The sequence below is a fragment of the Mastigoproctus giganteus genome, chromosome 10, assembly GCF_048544385.1.
Source record: "Mastigoproctus giganteus isolate SK-2022 chromosome 10, ASM4854438v1, whole genome shotgun sequence".
NCBI classification, from domain to species: Eukaryota; Metazoa; Arthropoda; class Arachnida; order Uropygi; family Thelyphonidae; genus Mastigoproctus; species Mastigoproctus giganteus.
The window spans coordinates 160,965,554-160,987,923 of NC_143584.1; the positions used below are offsets into that span (position 1 = coordinate 160,965,554).

Genomic DNA, 22,370 nt, shown 5'->3' on the forward strand with positions numbered 1-22,370 from the left:
TTTCCATAAAAGTAAATCTGTTGAAAATAATTATTTATGACTGTACAAGTAATTAATAATAATATCGGATAAAATAAGATTTAATCTCTCTTTTTAAATTGTATTCAATTATACTTACATAACAGAGATTTCATTTAACCCCGATAACGATGAATATGTACGTATACCAACATCAGAAACTCTATATAATAGGTTGGTTGGTTGCTGTAAAGTCAATTTGCTGTTTGTTGGACGAAAAATCCAAGTTTCCGGGATGAAAAACCATGCTAACCTCTTCTGAAACCGATTAATCCACCCACGTTTTGAAAAAGGCCCATAACAGGATCTAGAAAAGTTGGCAGATGGGCTAAGAAGTGGCAACTGAAGTTTAACATTGATAAATGTGAAGCAGTAATATATAGGAAACAGTTTTTTTTTTTTTTTTTATTTGGTAGTTGTTGGCGCATAGGCGTCTGTGGCCATAATGCACCTTCCAAGGTTTTTGCAGTACTTTGATCCAAGCCCGAGGCGGGAATCGAACCCGCGACCTTTGGGTTGCCAGGCAGGCACTTTACCCACCTGGCTAGCCCGGTCGGCAATATATATATATATATATAGGAAGCAGTAACCCCAGAGAAACATATCAACTCTGTGATACTACACTCAGGGTGGTAGAGAATGAAAAAGATAATATCTGGGGGGTAATTGTGCAGTCAGATATGAAGTTTTATGAGCAGTGCGGACAGGCTGCCAGAGTAGGTCATGGGTTTTGTCAATGATTTTTTAATTAATCAAGAAAAAATTTCTTGATTAATTAAAAAATAAATCAATCAAGAAAAAAAGACTTTTTTTCAGAGAAATCAAAGGGCCCTAAACTCACAGAGAAATACAAAGCGAGTAAATTGGCTACTTTAACCAGTCTTATTATTGTATATTGTAGAAAAAATACGAAGATCCATCTACAAAGGACTGGATTATGTGTTCAATGCTTACAATGGTGCCCATGAAAATTGTGCCAATACAGATTTAAGTGACGCTAGTTATGTTTATGGCCTGGGTGCTTAAATATAGGCCGCAGTTGTTTAAATGATTTAAAGAAATATAATTTAAGAGTCTTTTTTGCTGTTTAGTGCCAGCAAACTTCCACAAAGTGTGTTGGAGATGTTATTGCTCTCTATTCACGCTTACGTTTTCATGCGCATATGAGCATTGTGTGCCAATGGTTTTCGTCTTCCGTCACTCGTTTAGAGAGGTTCAGGTTTGAACCCGTCAGAGATCAGAAGCATTCTTAAAAGTTCCCTTCAACCAGGGCTGTAATTAGCCGACTTCAGCCAGAGGAGAAGAGTTTGCGGATTTTACAGCCCTTACTATGTTCACATTGACCCATAAACACACACACACACACACACACACACACACACACACACACACACACACACACGCGCGCGCGCGCAGGCATAATGCATTCATAATTGAAAATAATCACACCTGGAACCATATGAATTGGTAAAGTAGTCAATCCGCCAAAGGACACTCCTTCGCACAAAAAACAATCAACCAATCAGCCAAGAAGTTAGTTTCACGTTTATGACAATCGACAGTTTTCCATATAAACAGGCACGACTGATGAATTTTTTTGTTCTGTCCCACCCAATGAATACCCAATATCCAGAACTCCTAAGATGGATGTGTTTTGTTGCACTCACACCACACATCCAGACGTGATGGCGTCTTGTTACCTTTCAGTCACATTCTATTATCAAACAACGTACCCCAGGAAATTAAAAAATAAAACTTGTGTTGTATTCAAGAAGCGTTTACCTAAATGTCACCAAGGGATGGAATTTGTGTAGAATTTATTTTAAGAGTGAGGGGCGGGTGCACAGGGAAAATGGGTTAAATTTTCGATACGAAAATTTGGGACAGAGATCATTTAAGAATATTTTGAATAAATGCCGAAAAGGATCAAATTTTCTGTTTCAAATTTATAGCTATGTGGGGACGGAGAACTGAAGTGTATGGAATAGGAATTTGAATTGAAATCTCCCCAGGGGCCAAGAAAATACAAACTGAAAATTCACTGTCGATCCGGCCTTTCTTTCTCGACTGATACTCGAACAGCTGAAAAATACTTCCATGTATATTGAAGTAATGGGAATTTAATGAAATTAATGTCAAATTTCGATTGGCCCAATGCTAATTAAAACGTGGCTTAACAAACCTTTGATTCAAATATAAATTTTAGTGAAAATATGTAGAAGTACAAACAAACTCCCTCTTCAAGAGATCTGTCTGTTAGAACAGTCCGTTATTACAGATGTTCTATCTTTATAGAACATAATAACTGATTGTTCCACCTTACAGAACACCTAATAAATATTTAAATCGGAAACACCTGCATTCTTTTGCAATCGTTGTATTATTACGTCCTCATTATAAATATTCATGCTTCTTATCACTACTGATCTCCTGCAGAAGGCGTTTTTGTCGCGTTTCCTGTTAAATAACAGTTGGACCATCTCCATTTACGAGTAAATGGTTTTATTGCCTCGTGATCTGATTCTTCTTGTACAACTACATGCGAGACGAAAAGGCAAAGGAAGGCACACGTGCATCTAAGATCGCGGTTCATTTTGAAACAGTGAACAGTGCTAAAGCAATCGGTAGTCCCTCAATCGTTACTTGAACCCACATTACGCCATAAAATTACACATCAAACATCGAATAAAAGATTCAACACATCAGGAGATTAATAACTAAAGATTAATTCTTTAATATTAAATAATATTAAAGATTTAATCTTTAGTGTGATAAGAGTTTATCACACTAAAGATTTAATACATCACAAACTAAAGATTAAACATCAGATTTCATTAAACTAAAGACTAAATACGTCGAACTAAAGATTAAACATCAGATCATATATAAATCTATATCAAATAAAACATTTAATACTTCAAATTAAATATTCAATACATCAAACTAAAGATTAAACATCAAATGGTACATCAAACTAAAAATTAAACCTCAATTTACATCAAACTAAAGATTAAACATCAGATCATACATCAAGCTATATTAAATAAAAGATTTAATACATTAAACTAAAGATTTAATACATTAATCTAAAGATTTAATACATTCAAACTAAATATTAAATACGTCAAACTAAAAATAAAATCGTCATCAAACTGAAGATTAAACATCATATTACATTAAACTAAAGATTTAAACATCAGATCGTACATCAAATAGAATATTTAAAACGTTAAAGATTAAACATCAGATCTTACACCAAATTAAAGATCGAATATCAACTCATACATCAGACTGAAGATTAACATCAAATCTTATACCAAACTAAATATCGAACATCAGATTGTCCATCAGTCCAAAGCTCGAACAGCAAATCGCACATCAAAGATCGTATATCAGACCCAAAAAAAGCCATTCGAAAACTGTAAATTATAATCAATCATCGAAATTGATCTTTATTGGGCTTTCTAACTGACTGCAATGATAACTTGCATTGTATGGACATGCAAAACGTATGCAAAAAACCAGATATCCAAAGGCTATCCTGGAATGGATACCTCCAGGAAGAAGAAGAAGTAGAAGACCTAGGAGGACATGGATGATGGATGGAGTACGGGAGTGCATGACAGCCTGTGGTTTAACTGACCAAGGCACTGTGAACTGCACATTGTGGCGGGGGAAAATTCCTACCAAAAAATAACTTGTAGGCTGAGGAAACCCACGTAAATGAGAACAAACACTCCTCTTGAAGAAGAAGAGAAAATAATAGTAGTATTCATTATTTAAAACAGATTCTTTCGGTTCCAATAATTAAAGTTAAAAAATCAACAACCGCATCGTTGTTCATAACGCGTTATAATTTATACGACGTCATAAACAGGAAAATCGAAACAGGCGTTAAAAATTCGCTGGCGATATCCACGAAGAAGTTCAAAAAGGAGTTGGAAGCCCAACGGATGCGTAACGCGATTTCAAAGCCATCTTTCTCGTCTATACAAACAGATAAATATGTTCACAAGGCCGTTGCTTCTTTCATTCGCTGTTCAGCTGTGCACATACTTTAGAATTTTCATCCCGGCAAAACAAAAAAGCGTCCTCACGATTACATCAAACCGACGTGCACGCGTAACAGCGGCGACATCTGACGGCAACTGCGTATGCTGCTCCTTACCCTAGACCGATTTCCTCGCGACCTTGAATCTAAAAATAGCTTGAATGGCAAGCAGCTCGAAGTGTGCGGGGGCGAAGAGGAAGGGGGCCGGCGCGGGGGGAAAGCGAAGAGAAGGAGGAGGCTCCATTACTGCAGGAGGCAAACAACCACCGCTGCGTGGCGGGAAGTGCGTGGGATAAGTGTGGGAGGAGGCAATCGCAGATGTCTCTAAGCCGAGAACGATGGTGGAAGCAAACACTGATACCGCTGGCGTATCTTACACGTACACGAGGACATCCTATCCCCAGAATAGCAGAAACGCAACATATGTCTCGGCTTGAGACGGATAAAACGTTGTTAAATATCGTTAAATAAACGCCTTTTAGAGTTCCCAAAGAACGTAGTGATCCTAGATGGTAACAGTGCAATTTTTTTTTAAAAAACAAATCCCTCCATCGATGTCTTTAAGTCTTTCCAAATAAATTTCAAAATCGTTACAAATTTCTTTGATATTATTCAAGCAGTTACAATTACAATAATTGCGACCAACTGGAACAGAAAAGTGGATTCAGTATCACAGAAATGGGCAAATTGCGTATAAATAAAATAGTTGACCACGGTGTCCACTTTGAGCCAAAGTTCAACTCCGCGATGGATTTTATTAAGGTCTCGCGATGACAATTTTCCTATAAATCCATTCGGGCAGAGGGCGCCGTTATAGGCGTGGGGACAGAGAGGGAAGGAGAACCTTGTCTGTATCTTTGTCTTTCCACGATGGCATTGTCGTCGAGTGAGCTTAAAAAATCACTTCGAAAAGACTTTCTCCGCATTGTCACGTGATGTTAAACGTGAATAGATTGCTCTGACAACGTCCGCAGTAACTTTTTTTTTTTAAACTCACAGTATACACACTTATAAATGGAGAAGGATCTTTTAATGTGGTAAGATTTGTAGCATAGTTGAATCCTATAAGCTCTGGTTAATTTCTTGAAAATGTCCTGTTGCCGTGCATAAAATTAAGAAATTATTTCTTGAAAAATATCCTCTTTCCACGCAAAACTTAAGGGAAAAAATCTTCGTGGTCTACACAGCTACAACCTGATGGAAATTTTCTGATTTTTCTAATTCCAGTAAAACTGGAAGATTGGCAACCACTATGAAGACAATTGACCAAATATGAACATTTGATCAACAACCTTCAAGGGCGACTACATTTCTTTAGGAGCAATAGAGTCTTCTAGTGAAACACGAGTAAAGTAACTTGATCAACACTAATCCTCTGAAGAAGACAGTTTTTATTATCAAAATCTCTATAATATTGAGATTGATGTGGCTTCCTTGCCATATAGTGCAAGGAAGCCACAGGCTTCGACTGCAGGGGCCAAAAAAGTAGATAAGAAAATATAAATTATGCATTTCCCTTCTCATGTAGATAACTATCCAACTGACCGTTGAATTTCTTCAAACTCGGCCTCAACTACCTGAGGAGGCAACTTGTTCATGTAATCAACAACTCTCTGGCTAAAACAAAACTTCCCACACTCTTGTCTAAATACTTACCCTGTAATTTATGGCCTGAAATTATTTATAACAGTGAAAATTCCTTCTTCATTCATTTCTGCTAAATAAAGTTGTCTATACCATCCTTTGGAATGCTCTGCCGAAAACGATTCATTGGAATCTTCTGTCTCCAGTATTGTAACATATTACCAGACAAACATTGCATTGGTATTCACGTTGCTGTTGAAATCTGTGAACTGTCACATCCACTCTACAATCCCGACCTTGTACCATCCGATTTCAGTATGCTTTTACCATTTCAACATCATGTACCACTTTGTAACAACCTGAGTCACCCCCTCTTGTGAAGAAGTCGAAGCCCTTTGTTCATTGCATTCTGTTCCATCTGCCTATTAATCAGTGTTCCCTCTATGACCTACTTTTAACTGTTTCCGCCATCTACTTGCTGCGTTGCCTCTACAAATAATAACCATAACTTCAACAGGAGAGGTCTCACCTGTTTGATGTGGTGTATATACACTACATCGCCAAAAGTAAGTGGCACCTTTGTGATTTTGGAAAATATGAATCATATTCGCTGTCCACGTGTCACGAAGGAACCTGGGTTGAGGCGTGAGCTTAGAGACTTTCAAATGGAGTCATCATAGGATGATAATGTCAATTCAGGGTGTTCAAGAAGGCCAAAGGAATTCGTATGAGTACAAGGGCGAAATGTAGAAGCTTCATAGCATCGGATTTTGAAGAGTTCAGTGCACACAAACCAATCACAGCACACAATGTATGGCGTCCACTTTCCTGGTACCCCAACTCTTGGGAATTGGTCCCTCCAACTTTGGAAAGCTGTGTTATGGAGTGCAGTATCATGGTACACACTTTTTCGATCCGATGGCTGTGTTTGTGTCTGGCGAATGAACCATGAAGCTTGGAGAAGGGTTTGTCAATCACCGTCTGGGGTTGTTTCTCGTGGTTTAAGATTGACCATTGGTCGTTGTTCCTGGAACAATCAATGCCATGAGGTACAATTTTCTCTGTCAAAAATTAGTTCTGAATCTTCCAACGGTGTTTTGAAACATCAGGTGTCAGTTTACTTTTGGAAATATAGTGTATATAGTAGGACTATATATAAATCATAGGGACTTTCACAAGGTACGTTTGAATTCAACAGTGGTCTATTGGGTACTGTTCAACAATTTCTCAACTTAGGCTTTCTGCTATTCCAAGTGAATATTATCTGGCGTGATTCTTTCCATTTTCAACGATTTGTATTTTAGCTTTCTCCTTTAAAAACGCAAAGTTCTTTCCCGGCATGCAATTGGCTCTTCTTTTTTTTTACATTCATTTAAACATCCAGCGAGACATTGCCTATGGTCACGTGACTGTTGGGCATGCAATTTCCTTTTCGCAGCAGCCTTTTGTTATCTTAAAACCACATTTGATTCGCATTTGCCGAATACTGCTATATACTCGGGTTTAATTCCGCATTAGGCTTAGCACGAAACTTCCTTATCACAAAAGTATAGCTGGAAATTAAAAAGAAAGAAAGAAAGAAGGAACGAGTTTGATCATTTCTATCTAAGCTTCAAGTTTTGCTATTTAAATTTAGATATTCGAAAAGCGAGCATTTTAGAATTAAAGATAGAATGACAAGCTTTATTGCGAACAGAATGATTCGACGATAGCCTTGACCTTCACTCTGGCTGAATGTCAAGCGGAAGAAAGAAACGATAGAGACAGGATGCAACAAATGTCAAGGTAGGCACGATGTGTAATGAGGCGCTGTTCTGTGGCCTCTTTGTGTTTCCATTTGTAAAAAAAAAAAACATTCGAAAGCCAATAATATAAACTGTGGCAATTTATGCGAAATTCCACATAAACGTTACTTTAAACACAATGCGAAAATTATTCACAGATATGCAAAACACCGATTTAAATACACTACCCTAACAGAATATTAGAAACAATACTTTTTTTTTTTTCTTGGTGAGGTGCAGAGAAAATATATTTAAATATAATTCGAACCAAAATATTAGAAACAATACTTATATATATATAATCACTGTCCTTCCCATTCCGGTTGGGAAAGACCTCAGTTTGAATCTTTATGGGCCTTTTCACAACGTGGCCGAGTTAGTCGGTCTCAAGCGAAGGTAGCGTGGTTTTTTCTCTGCCAAATCGATCACAGAACTTATAATTTACAGACATATTATGTACTGCGCAATATGGCCTGAGTTGCTGATGCGTCAAAAACTCTACAACCATTCTTTCTTTCTTTGACCCTTTGTGAATAGCACAAAAATATGCGCACTTCCAATCTATAGGGACCTTCGCTGAATCCATTAATTCTACGGGACCGTTCTTGATAGATTGAATACACTGATATACACTGAAAGGACAATTATAACGCGGTGGCGCAGTACACGACCCTCATTAACGAAAGAATTTTCGCCATTGTCTTAAAAGCATATCAATAACAATAATTTTGAGTTAGCAGAAACTAGCAATGATTTCAAATCACTCTGGTTGGTCTGTTCGTTTATTTTAGTGCCAAAGCAACTAAGGCCATGAGTCATTGGAATATTATGTCTGTAAATTGCATCTGTTCTACGGTCTTTAACCACTATGCTAGCTGCGAGGTCGTTGGTTGCTCATAGTTGAATTCATGCGAAAATTCCAGCTATTTGAGGAAAGTGGAGATCTTACAAGATACTGCGGTTACATATCTAATAACTGATCAAGTTCATCATTTAATTTTTAGTATATATTATAATAGCTTTCACTGTTTATTTAATAAATGCTCCAGAAGAGGGCGTAGAATTTAAGAATATTAAATGAAAACGACAATGGTATACACTGTGTTAAAATTAATCACCAATTTATTGATTAATTTTAAGTCTCTCTCTCTGAGGAAGGAAATCCATAATTGTTCTTGAAACGTCAATGATAATAAATTGATCATTTCCACTTTTTTTTTTTTTTAACTTAATCCTAACTGTATTCAACTGTATGCAAAATTTAAAATAAATAAATAAAGTAATTCTTGTTGCTCTATCTGCTTATAAAATGGACGCGTGTTTTTATTTAATACCACGATGAAAATGGGTTGATCTATTTAGAACGAAAAACCGAATAAATCAAATTTAATTCTTTTTGGTACACCGTTCTGACGAGTGGGTGTTATTCAGAAAATTCGCGCTTATTAAGGAAGTCCGAAAGTAAATGGCAAAAGATCCTATCACTGACGTGCTACGAGCAAGGGAGGTAAGGAGAGAAGGTGGAAGATGGGGGATAAAAGACGTCACGGAGTATCAGATATCGGCGCCAACAATGTCCGAAAGTCAGACAGATGAGACTCTTCAAGCGTGGCCAGCTAGACACATCTCAGCGCGAGGGATGGAATAAATGCGCGTGCCTATTTTAAGGACCGTACGTCCTAAAAAAGGATACTTGTTGCTATTCCTTCCCCACGCTTATCAAGAAACGCGTGTGTGCACATACCACAATAAACGAATGACGTGGGTTGGGTGCCGACCGTGTTTAGCTGTCGCGATTCACCCGTCTGTTGTGTATGTCTAATTAGCGGCGTTTCTTCCGACGGAAATGCAGTTCTCTCTCTCTCTCCCCCCCTTTCTGATGAATGGCCAACTTCCTGGTGGAACCAACCGATGTTGCAACCTGCCGAGAAGTACCTAAGACCGATCAGCGTTCATTAAACCGTACGCACAACGGTGAAGGCGATTATTGAGTTACACCCTAAATATGGTGGTATTGGTATGCATTTCGATACATACCGGAAGTTAATCGTCTTTTGGTCAACACGTGCAAATAGCACACTGGTACGTGTCAGTATTTAGGCTTCTCTTCTTACTTTAATTAATGAGTTGGGACCAGATGAGCGTGATATTTTACAACGGTTATATTTGCGTCTATTCGGCAGTCAATGTGTGTATGCCAATGCGTTGATCAACAAGTAGAGAACTTCCAGCGTATCTTCAACTCGATTGATAACATCGGCAGTCACGAGGACCTATTAAATGACCTCTCCTAGTCCCTTGCTCAATAACCATCTTGCTTCTTGGTTTTATCTTCTACCATTGACTAAATATCACGCAAAGGGATTTATAAATTTCGGTGGAGCGTAGAAGATGGCTGTGCTTGAGAATGTAAAAGTAACCGGAAGTGACACAACAAAAAAAAGACCTTTCTTTCTCTCCACCTGCATTCTCCTTGATCTTGAATGCTACCGTTGTATGACTCAGTAATAATAGGAAAAATGCAATTGGCTTTTCAAATAAGGTTCAAAATGAGAGGCATATTTTTACTGACCTCTCAACTTTTGCCATGGTCTTCATTAATCAATATTAGATGGAAGGTTATAATCTATTACTGAAGATATGTGATTTTAGAATACAATTTTTAATAACTCGAATTACGTACTAAAACAAATGGCGTAGTAGATCGAGAATTATATTTCCTTCTCAAGAATAATCCATATTAAACAAGACACATCTTTCCTTAGGGGATCTAATAAAGTGGGCTCATAATTGCGTGCCACAAAATATTCTATTAGCCACTTTCTCAAAGTAATAGTGAAGAAACCGAATTGATTAATTACGTACAGAATTGCATCTCTCATTTCCTCTCCCCTGTCGACCCCTGAATAATTTATCTCTGGCTACAAATTATATTAATGGAATATTAAACTTTAATGCGACACGCGCTTTATCGCGGTCTCTGCATTAAACGAAAGCTTTAAAACTTGCCTTTGGGAGTGGGGGTGGCAATGATTGAGTGTACCTAAAGGGACGTTCTGCTCGAGAGGTGTATTTAAATAAAGTTGTTTGCCGCGTGTAAATTGCTATCCCACCGAGGCCGGTCATGTAAATCACATAGACAACAGTGTGTCAAGCCAGCGGTTGGTATTTTAATTCTGACTGATGCTCTCGTGATTTCACGCTTCTAACGAGATTCGGGTTGTTATGTTCACAACAGATTAAAATATACTTAAGAATTAGTCCGATGACAACGTTAACTAAATCTTAATATTTTTAAGATCTAAGAACGTTGACATAAATATTTTGAAGCAGCCATTTTAATTCCCATCATCCATACAGCGTCAAAAGAATCTGTATTCTACACACAAGTTTAAAATGCTCTAAAATATTGTTTTAAAATCCTCTCCAGTCAACTGCAACGTCAAATATCACAGCAGATCACTACCCAATCGTTATATTTGCATATAACAGCCTCTGTAACCTTACTTTTCAAACAGCCCTCGTAGTTAGTTAACGTATTAACTTATTCAAAATGGCCAGCTCAAAAAAAAAAGTTTAATGTCGTTCTGTAGAATTCGATATCAACCTTCACAATTCTCAAATAGTTGAGAGCATTCACCCAAGCAGAAAGAACAAAATAATCCTGCTAAGAGATTATGTTACTATTTTTCAAGACACGCTTTCGTAATCCTTTATTGTCTATACAGTACAGTTTTCGCAGATTAATAAACAGTATTATTTAAAAATACCACTCTTCGCTCGTATTTTTTATTTTGCTCAATCGATAAGTCGTATTAATCGTACGAAAATGATTAATAGAACGTAATAACAAAGCTATTAATAAACGCTGGATGCCACATTGTAACTTTTACCTCCTGAAGGCCAAAGGCACAATTTCGCAACACACTTTATGGTTTTAAAATAACAGTTGGACATATTTTGCTACTTATTTATCTTTAATACCTCGCATTAAAACCATTTCGGCAACGTGAAACATAATTACGCTGGTAAAGTCGCAAGGCAGGTGTTTTTCCTCAACATTCAGCTGCTTTCTTTGGCCTCGAAATCCAACCTAATAACTGACGTAACCGAAGTGACATCTTTGAGAGAAAAATAAAATCACGCCACTTTTTTTTTTTGCTTCGACCGGTAAACATTAAGTGGGAGTACATACAACGTGCCTGAGGAGGTGGTGATCTGCTTCTATCCCCCCGCAAAGAAGCACCCCACTGTTGACTTTTACTTCGCTGTTAAAAAAGAGAAAAAATACGAAATTTCACCGGGATAAATAGAAGCAATAGTCAGTGCGTGCCATCTGATGGCGAATGAGGGAAACAAAATATGAAATTATGCAATAATTATGCAACAGAGAATGTGCCCACTGGTAAAATGTATTAAAAAAAATGTATTAAAATGTATGAGCTGTCAATGCATAATATATTTCACGGTCATTATATACAGCTAGCTGGATACACAGGGCCGGATTTAGGTAGTGGCCCTATAACATGTATGAGGCCCTTTTCTCTTACAGAGAAGTTTACCTGTGACAATATTAAAAAAGTATTTTTTTAAGATGCAGCGAGGCCCCCCCTTGTAATATGAGGCCCTAAGCTGTTGCTTGTTTAGCTTATGTGTAAATCCGGCCCTGGCTGGACACGAAACGTATAAAAGTAGACATTTATACTTTATATTACATGTTTAAAAGTATACGTGTAGTCAGAGCGTATTCAGGGGAGGGCAGAGGGAGAATATGCCCCCCTAACCATACATATAAGTGTTCCTAGGTCTATCTAAAAAATATACTCAAAAACCTGGTCGTCATTCCCCCCCCCCTTACGTTTTAATTCACATTGTTTTGTTCAATATTATGACTACATGATTTTTCCGGGAGGAAAAATCATGTAGTCATAATATTGAACAAAATTGAACATAATATTGATCATACTAGAGTCATTCAAAAAGCTGACGTTCCTACCTTTTGATGCCTGTGGCTCAGTCATCGCTGACCTTCCAAGACAGAGTAGATGTGGGAATGGCAGGAACACAGATCTTTCTTAAATCCGGGCCCCTTTAGCTCTGGAGGAGATTTGAGCGACCAGATATCTGCGATCAGCATGAAAAGAAAAATAAGTTAAATTTACATATTTTATAAACTGGATACAGAATGAATTATGTAAAGAGTTACAAGCCGGTAATTCGAATGTTTAGAAGATTGATATTAAATTAAGAAACCATTAAATTAATTAGAAACATTTTTTTTCCCTTTTTTTTCTAGTTTCTGACTAAACAGAAGAGTTACGCAACATCCTACAAGAAAGGATTAATCTCGAAAATCCTCACCATGGAATTGTATGGTGGCAATGAGCACCTAGATGGGTGAGAACCAGCAACAGAGTTAGGCAATCGGGGAACCGAGGTCCAAAGTCAACAGGTTCTCCCCTCCCATCGGCATCCTCCTCCTAAGAAGAAGAAGAAGCCTTTTCCTATGGGCGACCGGGCCCATAGGAAAAGGGCCCAATCTAGCTCCTCATGCACCTGTACACATTAATCTCCCCCTGATCAGAACACATCAATGATTGCAAGCTGCCAGTAGCCCATGTAATACTAGATGGCGTCTATGACTGGGAAGCTGCATGCGCCACTGACAAATTTCTCAGAAATCAATAGAAATATCACAAGCACCTTTAAAGAAAGTAGCAGATGATGAGCAGGGAATTTTACTGACGATAAGAGTAGCAATTTGCACCTTTCTAATAAGTGACAGCAGTTTATACTTTTGTAGGATCGAATATTCATTGTAGGATCCAGTATCCAGTATTCTCCTGAATTACTCAGTTATCAGAGAGTAATAGGAACTACAGAGGTCCAGATGTGGGAAACGGCTGTAATGGAATAGATGTAACTTGAACAGGATAGGGGCTCCTTGATACAGAAGATTTTACTTTTGCGTGGCTTTACAAGGCATTGATCTTGAATCAATATATTCCAAAGTTTCCATGAATAGAGACATTTGTTGTTATTGTAGTAGGGTTTTAGGACCATCAGCAACTAAGGCCATATTGCTCCATATATACTCTGTAAATTGCGTGTGTTCTGAAGTCGATTTTCTGTTTGCTGGACGAAAAACCCAAATTTCCGGGAGGAAAAACCATTCTGCCGTCGCCTGAGACCGACTAACTTGGCCATTGTTCCTCGCATCACCGACCGGATTCGAACTCAAGTCTTTTTCACCCTGTGTGGGGAGGACGGCGAGTCTACCAACTGTGCTACCCACGAGGGCGACATTTAGAGACTAATACACCATAGCTTATATAAATTTGAATTGGTATAAGCTGGTGTATTATAGAGAAAATAAATGTTGTCGATCGATTGTTTCCTTTCAGGAAGTTTAAGAAGTTTTCAATTTGAAAACAAACTTAAGCTTAGATTAATAAAATTAAAAAAGCTTATGTCCAAGAACCTCCAAAAACTGCGAAAGGTTAACTTTATTAGTTCGAGAAGAATGCTTGAAACCCTTTGGATAACTCACCCTGCATCTAAAAGGTAAAGAAACCTAGTTATTTTCTAAAACAAAATTCTAATGTATTTCATTCAAAAATTTAAATAAACAATCTTACAATGAACCATTCTGGGTAGCTGTAGATAGAAAACAAATAATCGGATAACACCAAAATTTCGAATGAAAGATATCCAGGCCTCGGAAAAACGAATATATGTGGTTTCGGTGTGGATTATCTCTCTGATTATCCGTTCTTTGTGTATAACCCACCAAAGAGGAGCACTTTGATTATACCCACCCTGTATATAAGAGATGCGTGGTGCTGATATACGTTCACTGAAGCTAAAATACAGTACACTTTATGCGATTTAAGTCCATGAATAACATGGTTCCGTACAGTTGGTCAGTTCCGTATGAATGAAATATTATCTTCTCACCAAATCGATTGACACTACATGAAAACAAGTTGTCTGGAGGTGGACAAATATTTGCGTGCTGCTAAATTCAAAGAGAAACCGCATCCAATCACGAGTCATACATATCAATGTGTTTCATGCCATTGTCGAAATCCTTTATGTTCCTCGCGTTTCGTTGGGGACCTTGAAGAGAATATTTTATGGAGTGTTTTCGCAGCAATAGAAGTAATTATTGTTCATATGGACAAAAAATAGCGGCCAAGAGAAAGCAATATGAGTGTACAGAGTGATCGAAAAGACGCGAAACTCAAAGGTTTATTTATTTCGTATGACAACCAGGTTTGTACTGTAGAACAAATAATGATGAGATTTATATACAAGAAAGATCATTTCTTTCCGGTAGCAGATATACCTTTAAGAGAACTAGCATTTATCTTAGTTTTATTTTGTAAATATTTCCACAAAAACGCATTGTTACAATTATTCCATGTGTGGGTCAATCGTAACACCTATAAGGGTCGATTTTAACAGATATAAATGGATGAGAAATGGCACTAGAGAAATTTTAAATTTCCAAGTCTTCTAAGCTGTCCAAAATTGTAATTTATTGCAGATCGAATGCTAATGTGAACTTTCTTTTTTTAGATAGATGAAATATGAGCAGAATTAAGAACTTGTGGTCTGAGTTTTACCCAATAATGGTTCCCACAGGTCAAACGAATGTTATTTATATATGCAAATATTGATGGAAATATCTTGGGCTTCCACGCAAAGGTGGGGCAAATGTTCTTGATTGTTGTATTCATGAGTTATCTATAAAAAACAATTTTCCCATCCTGTTACCAAGGTTTAGGTAATCTGGGGCCCTGGTGCACCCATTTTTAGGTGCTCCAAAAATAAAATCGTAATGGCCCTAATAAATCCAGTCTTCCTCCATTTTGTTTTTCATCTGGGAACAGACAAGCCGACCTTAGACACTTTTCCAGTTTACAGACACAATGTACCAACGTGGCGAGATATTAAGAGGGAGAGAAAAAAACAATTTAAATGCACCATCAATAAAACTCTGCGTTATATAGGGCACAATATGGCTTAAGTTGCTGATGAGTCTCAAAAACCTAACAACAACTCAAAACTCAAACTCAACTCATTTGTTAGTAGATTTTGCACCTTGGGGCATGTACGTAGGTGGTTCTGGTCATTTTGTTGTAACTGAAGCATTGTTATATCAGCTATCGATATCTGATATAAACACATTTTAGGTGGCTAAGGTTGTGCTCAGTGATTCCAGTTAGATTATCAATGCGCCACGTCAGTGATTCGGCTAGATAATTAGACTCAACTGGATCGATTCACTAACTCACTAGCCATCACCTTGGCTAGTGAGTTAGTGAATTAGTCATTCTGGAATAGAATAAAATTGCTTGCTCGATCACATTAATTCTCCAGTTCATTAACAGCTTAGTTTATTCGGCCATTATGCTGTTTGGAACTGCTATCTCAATCTTCGTATCGGCTATGAAGAATGTCCAGGCGACGAACTGCCGAGGAGCTTTGGATATTCACAACCTACCATACATAAAATTTTCATCGACTTCCTGGAAACCAACTTTTACGAGCCATTTCAAAATGAGGTAAAACTTTAGGTTTTTATTTTCTTTTTGAATTCTAAAAATCGATGGAGGTTCTATCAAGGTGTTGCTATGACTGGGGCTTTTTATGATGTCGTGAATATTTAACGCTTTTCAGTTAAGTAGATAGCAGATGTTAAGTTTTGTTTTCTTTTTTTTTTTCCTATATTATTCGATCATTTTGTCCGGCCATATATAGTCTTAATCTTGAGCAACGGACTGTTCAAGAACGAAGTATTTGAATTGAATATTGATATAATTGATTACCATCTGGAACACTTCTCTACTATCTTCAAGCTGATGGGCAGATTGCGTGACCAAAGAGTATACCAAAAACGTCAATACTCATTACCTGATTGGGCTTCGTTGGATCAGCCCATGCACTCGTACGAAGCGTAACAAAGAACGAAATGGGGAGGAGTTGAGGGGATAGAACGATTTAAACCAGATTGTATTTGTGTTCCTTCGTTTAATGTCGAAAGAATGACAGATGGTGAAAAACTGTCTTTATTTAATGACGAACTGTAGGTAGAATGTTCTGAACTTTATGACCTATCTGACCAGGTCTACAAAGTTAGGTGAGAGAATGATAGAAAGCGGACTAACTTTGCTGATTATTGAATGCTCAGATGTCATTTTTAGATTGGAAAATTGAAGTTGAGTTGAGAAGTTGAATTGAATTGAGATTTGTTCAAAATTTACGTCATAACAATGACTGTTTTAGGGATGAAAAGCTGAATTTCAGGAAGAATTATTGACTCGGCCACAGCGTAAAAAGACCAATAAAAGTTCTTTTTGTCGCGAGGATGCACTTCAGCCAGCGAGGGTGAGCGATTCGGATCTTTTCCAGAAGTTGTAAGAGAGTAGTTACGCTTTTCATTGTGACTGATGGCTAACGTACCATTCAGCTACAGTGTTGAGTCTACTAACACCATGAGTCATCTGAATATGGAATCAATAAGCTGTGTGTATTGTATGGCCAATTCTTACACTTTTTTATTATATTCCTTCCTTCTCTAGGTTACCTAAACACATTACTAATCCCAACAGTCTCTTTTTCAAGGATGTAGCGATAAATATTTTTTCTCCTTCTCTAATTATATTTTGTAAGCGTAGTATTAATTAACAAGCTAACTGTAGCTGTAGTTATGTAACACGCAGCATGGCTGCATAAACGTAGTTAAGCATTTGACAACTATAAATTTTCTAATCACATTGCATCATGTGATGCATGCGTGATATGATTGAAAACGAAACTTCTTGCATGAAACATAAGATTGACGATGTTAGAAGTTCCAGGTATCGATTTAAGTTTACGTAACTGAGGCATAAAGACAGAGAGAGAAAGATTGGGCCAATAGGAGTGCAGACAGTTAGGCCTAATATTACGCCATTTTCCAACTTCTAGCAGAGTGCCTTTTTGTACCAAAGTCTAGACAGTAAAAGTGAGGATAAGTCTTAACGAAGTAGAAAGTTAGACCGAGAAAAATTGCTGTTTGATTAAAGCAAAAATTATGAAACTTAAGATCAACCACGCCATTTATTTTTTCTTTGACATTTACTTCAGCATTGAGAATGTTTATCCAACCTAGTTTTCCGCGCTAATTCAAAGAATTTTTTTCTATTGTGCTCTTCTCGATCATGTGACAAGCGCGTGTCGACTCCGCCTACGTTGCTACTTAAATATTTGCCATTTCGTGAGTTTTCTTCGCTTTTTCCGTTTACATTCCTGCCCTTGGACACGGTAGAGTGCTCTCCCGAACGCAACTACGGCTTCTACATCCCTATTTTTAAACGGGCTTTTTTTATTCCTCCAGCGATGACCATAACCTTACAATGCAAGGTCTTCTAGCCGTGAATCGTACAGTGTATCAGTTACGACCTTGTTAGCTTCCGTTTCGACGTCGTCCGGTGTGCGTGTGTGTGTGTTAGTCAGAGGTTGGAACAGTGACGCGAAGTCGAAAATCGACTGAGGAATATTCACATATACCGATTGGTTGTCAGTCTGTCAATACGCCTTGAAACACGACAGACGATTTGAAATTAAAACCGACAGAAATCGGTGAATTCTCCAAACATCTGAGACCGACTAACTCAGCCATGGAGTGAATGAAGCCTAAAACATTAGGCTTCCTCAAGTTATTAACGGGATTCGAACCCGGGCCTTTCCCACCACCCCGTGTGAGAAAGGACAATGACGATGCCACTGTGCTACCACGCAGACCGGAGTTCTGGATCAAGCCAAATATTGAATAAACAATAGGTTACCATTACAGTAAAGCATTGCATTTATTCCTTCCTTAATATGTGGCAAATTATGCTGATTTTGATTTGTGGATTTGGGAACGGTTGTACCGTTAGAAATGTAACTGGAAAATTATAGCTTATAACATGCTCTGTTTCCAGCAACGTTTATTGTATAGTCCGAGTCATTTATGCAAAATTCGAAGGATTTAGAAACGTATTGTTCTTATTCAGCGCCAAAGAAAGAGACAGATGAGACCGGGTTGTGATTCTGTGCTGTCAGAGTATGAATTGGTTGGTTGGTTATTGTAGGGTTTATGCGCATCAGCAACTAAGACCACATTGAGTCATAATTTGCATGTGTTCCGTGTTCGATTTGCTGTTTTCTGGACGAAAAATCCAAGTTTCCGGGAGAGAAAACCATGCTACCTTCGCCTGAGACCGAATAACTCAGCCACTTTGTGAAAAATATCAATGACGGGATTTGATGCAATTCGAACTCAGATATTTTCCACCCGGTGTGAGGGGGGAACGGTGCTCATATACACTGTGCGACCCAGAGGGCTAGGATAAATTCAAGACTTTGTAAACCTTGAGATCATCCGCGAACAATTAACACTCGACATTAGCATGCTGAAATATTGATGACAAATCGTACAGAAACAGTATAAACACACTATGGGCTAAAAGAGAACCTTGTAGGAATTGAAATTATTAAAATGGTTCTTGAAGCATCGCCTTCAACCTTATCCGATAAAGTATTAGTAGTAGCAGCAGCAGCAGCAGCAGTGACATATGATGGTGCAAAAAAGCAGGTTAGTACAGTCAAAAAAAAAAAAAACTTTCCACATCACCTATCCCCTATAACAGTTTGTTTAGTTCTTCCTTGAATTTACTCAATCTACCAACTTCCAAAACAACAGATGGAAGTTTGTTCCTTCAATCCTCCACCGCTGATCGAAGGCAAACCCTGCAGCCATCCTTCCTCTATTGAATTTATGCCCCCTCATGTGTGTAGTCTGAGCAAGAGGAAGAATCCCATCAGCACTGAGCTTGCTCGATCTAGTCAAAGCCTTAAACACCTCAGTCAGATCACCTCGCAGGTATCTAGTCTCCAGATGCTGCAATTCGCAAGACTGAAGCCTATTGTGTGGGTTCTCCTTACAAAATATTGCAGATGTCTTTCATGATAACAATACCGTTTTGTTACCATCACTAGGTTCTTCTCTGCATCAATCCCAACGGATCCACGTCCTACCTAAATGAGGCTACTAGACCTGTATGCGGTACTCAATGTGGCCTAATCATTGCAGTATACAATGGGACAATTACTTCCTTATCCTTGCTAGCAAATTTCCTGTATATCCTTGATAAAACCCCATGAGCTGTCCTTGCAGCTTGTCTGCACTGCTCAGAGAACTTCATATCTGATTGCACAATTACCTCGAGGTTTATTTTAATTTCTTCTACCCTGAGTCTGGTACCATACAGTTGGTACATTAATCTGGGATTACTACTGCCACTAATAACATTAGCCCACGAAGAGGAGTGTCCATTGCTAACCATTTTCTGTCTTCTCTCACTCAACCATCCTTTTATCCATTGTAGCAACTTGCCCTTAATACCATACTGTTCCAATTTGTACAGTAGGTTTTATGTGCAACAATATCAAAAACTTTCCTGAAATCGAAGTACAAAAAGAACTGGATGAAAAAAAATATTTTTTTTTCATCCAGTTCTTTTTCATTGCATCATAGCATCCAATCAATTTTATCAGGTAAGGTCTCTCCTTAACGTATCCATGCTGTGACTGAAGTATAAATGCACTCCTATCTCGATGGTCCTGCATTTCTTGTTTAACCAGTGATTCCGTTATTTTCCTTGGAACAAAAACTAAAGCTAAGAGGTCTGTAATTACTCATGTCACCTTTTGATCCCCCTTTATGAATTTTAGATACATTCGCACATCTCCAGTCCACAGGAACTTTCCTTGAACCCAAAGAAAGTTCCTATGGACTGGAACTTTCTTTATTTTGTTTACTTCCTTTGCTGCCTCCCATAATACAACCGGATCGATTCTATCCACCCCATGCGCCTTGTTTATGTTCAGCTACAACAACTTCTACTTTCCTCTCAGTTACTACAAAATCATTCAGCTCCCTGTTACAGTTTGATAAGCTTCTGGCATCCTCCTAAAGAGTTCCTCATGTGCGAATGTAGACGCAGAATACTTATTCAGTTTGTCAGAAACATGAACAAGTAATCCATTAATATCTAGTGGATCAATGTCATTCAACCCCTTCCTTCTACCGTTAGTAGAAGCTAAGAAGTCTTTGCTGCTTTTCTTTGCGAGACACTTCTCATAATCTGCATTAGCTTGCCTAACCTCCGTTGTGACTAGTTTATATCTACCGTAGTCTTCTGATTCGCTCGGTAATTTGTATGCATCTCATGCATTTTTCTTCTTTGCCAAGGGTTTCATCAGTTCATCTGACACCCATTTAGGCCTTGAACAGTATTTCGTAGTTGGTATGAAAAGCCTCATAGCTTCCAAGATTAATTTCTTGATTGCTTCCCATTTAGAATTTGTTGTTGATAACATCATTAGTTGACCCCACTGGAAGGAATTTAAAAACTGCCTGAGATCGTTGCAGTCACCTTTACAAAAACAAAAACCCATCCACTTACCTCCCTTCACTTACTTCCTCTTCTCGTCTCTCTAACATGCTGTTGTAGAAGACCGTTATCCAATAAATCCACAAAAAAGTCTTGCTAGTGTGCGAGTGACCAATCCACAAGTTTCAGTCAATATCTGGAGAGTTAATATCTCCCATTATAAGACATTCTGGTTTACTGGCCCACTCTATTTCTCTGTATACTTCATTATACTTATCTCAATCGTTAGGCTTATAACGCACTCCAACTCTCATTTCTTTCCGTGTTATGTCGCTCCAAAGTGACTCAACATTGCAGTGGCCACCCATGTCAACTGGATGCACTGCATTAAAATTTATGTCCTTCTTAACTAAGAACATAATCCCTCCCCCTCCTGTCCTGCCTGTTCTTTCTATACACATTGTTCTCCTCATATTCAAATTCCGAATCCCTTATATCTGATTGACACCATGTCTTCAATATCCCCACAATGTCGCAATTTGATGACTTGACCAGGACTTCAAATTCATCAAATTTATTTAATATGCTCCTAGCTGACATATATGCTATTGTTGTAGTAGGGTTTTAGAGCATTAGCGACTAAGGCCATATTGCTCTGTACATGCTGTCCGTAAATTGATCGCGTTCTGTGGTCGATTTTCTGTTTGCTGGACGAAAAATCCTAGTTTTCGGGAGAAAAATCCATGCTACCCTCGCCTGAGATCGTCTAACTCAGCCACGTTGTGAAAAAGGTCCATAAAATTCCTCACGTCATCGACAGGACTCGAACTCAAGGTCTTTTCCACCCGGTGTGGGGAGGACGACGATTCTGCCAGCTGTGCTACCCACTAGGGCTCAAGTATACATGCACCTGTTCTTACTCTTAGCTACCCTAACACAGCCCATGCATTTTCTTGTTTAAGCGGGCCTTGAAATCATAGGTACCTTACTTTTCGGGCTGCTGCATTGAGAACTGCATTGAGAAACTATAGAAGCAGTGCAAGAATCTCTTTCACCTATCCCCCAAGCTAGCAGTTTCAGACTCACCTAAAACTGCCTCGATAGCATCAGCAAATATTCTTGCGCCCTTTCCGAAAAACACGAATAAGAGGATTCATCACTGCGCATACTGCGATAAATCTCTTAACATTTCATTTGACGATACTTCCTTTAAAATGTCTGCAATAGAAAACACACAGTGGGTAATTAGTCACAAGTTAAAGGTCTGCAATATTGCGTTATTTCGGTGCTATTTTCAGAGTCAGCATCGCACATAACCGAATAAGAGCTACCTTCGGAAGCTTTTGATGTGCGTACAGTCCAGCTTTGTTGCAGATGCCAAGAGCGGGTACGCTGTCAGTGACGGCGCCATACTTTGAAAGCCAAACTGTTGAACCCCGAACAACTGATGTGAGAAATTTGCAGCAAAGTGAGACACTACTGATGCTAATGAGACGAGGTAAGATC

General features: G+C 38.2%; 1 protein-coding gene across 3 annotated transcripts in view; it reads right to left on the reverse strand.

The window, feature by feature from the left end:
- LOC150079426 (histone deacetylase 4-like) overlaps positions 1-22,370 on the reverse strand; it is a 352,480-nt gene that overhangs the window by 303,645 nt on the left and 26,465 nt on the right. For all 3 annotated transcript variants that reach the window (XM_090383436.1, XM_090383431.1, XM_090383432.1), the window contains one exon: positions 12,434-12,561. In XM_090383436.1, coding sequence (XP_090239562.1) covers positions 12,434-12,458 — 25 coding nt within the window. In that variant the 5' untranslated portion in view covers positions 12,459-12,561. The remainder of the gene's footprint in view (positions 1-12,433; positions 12,562-22,370) is intronic.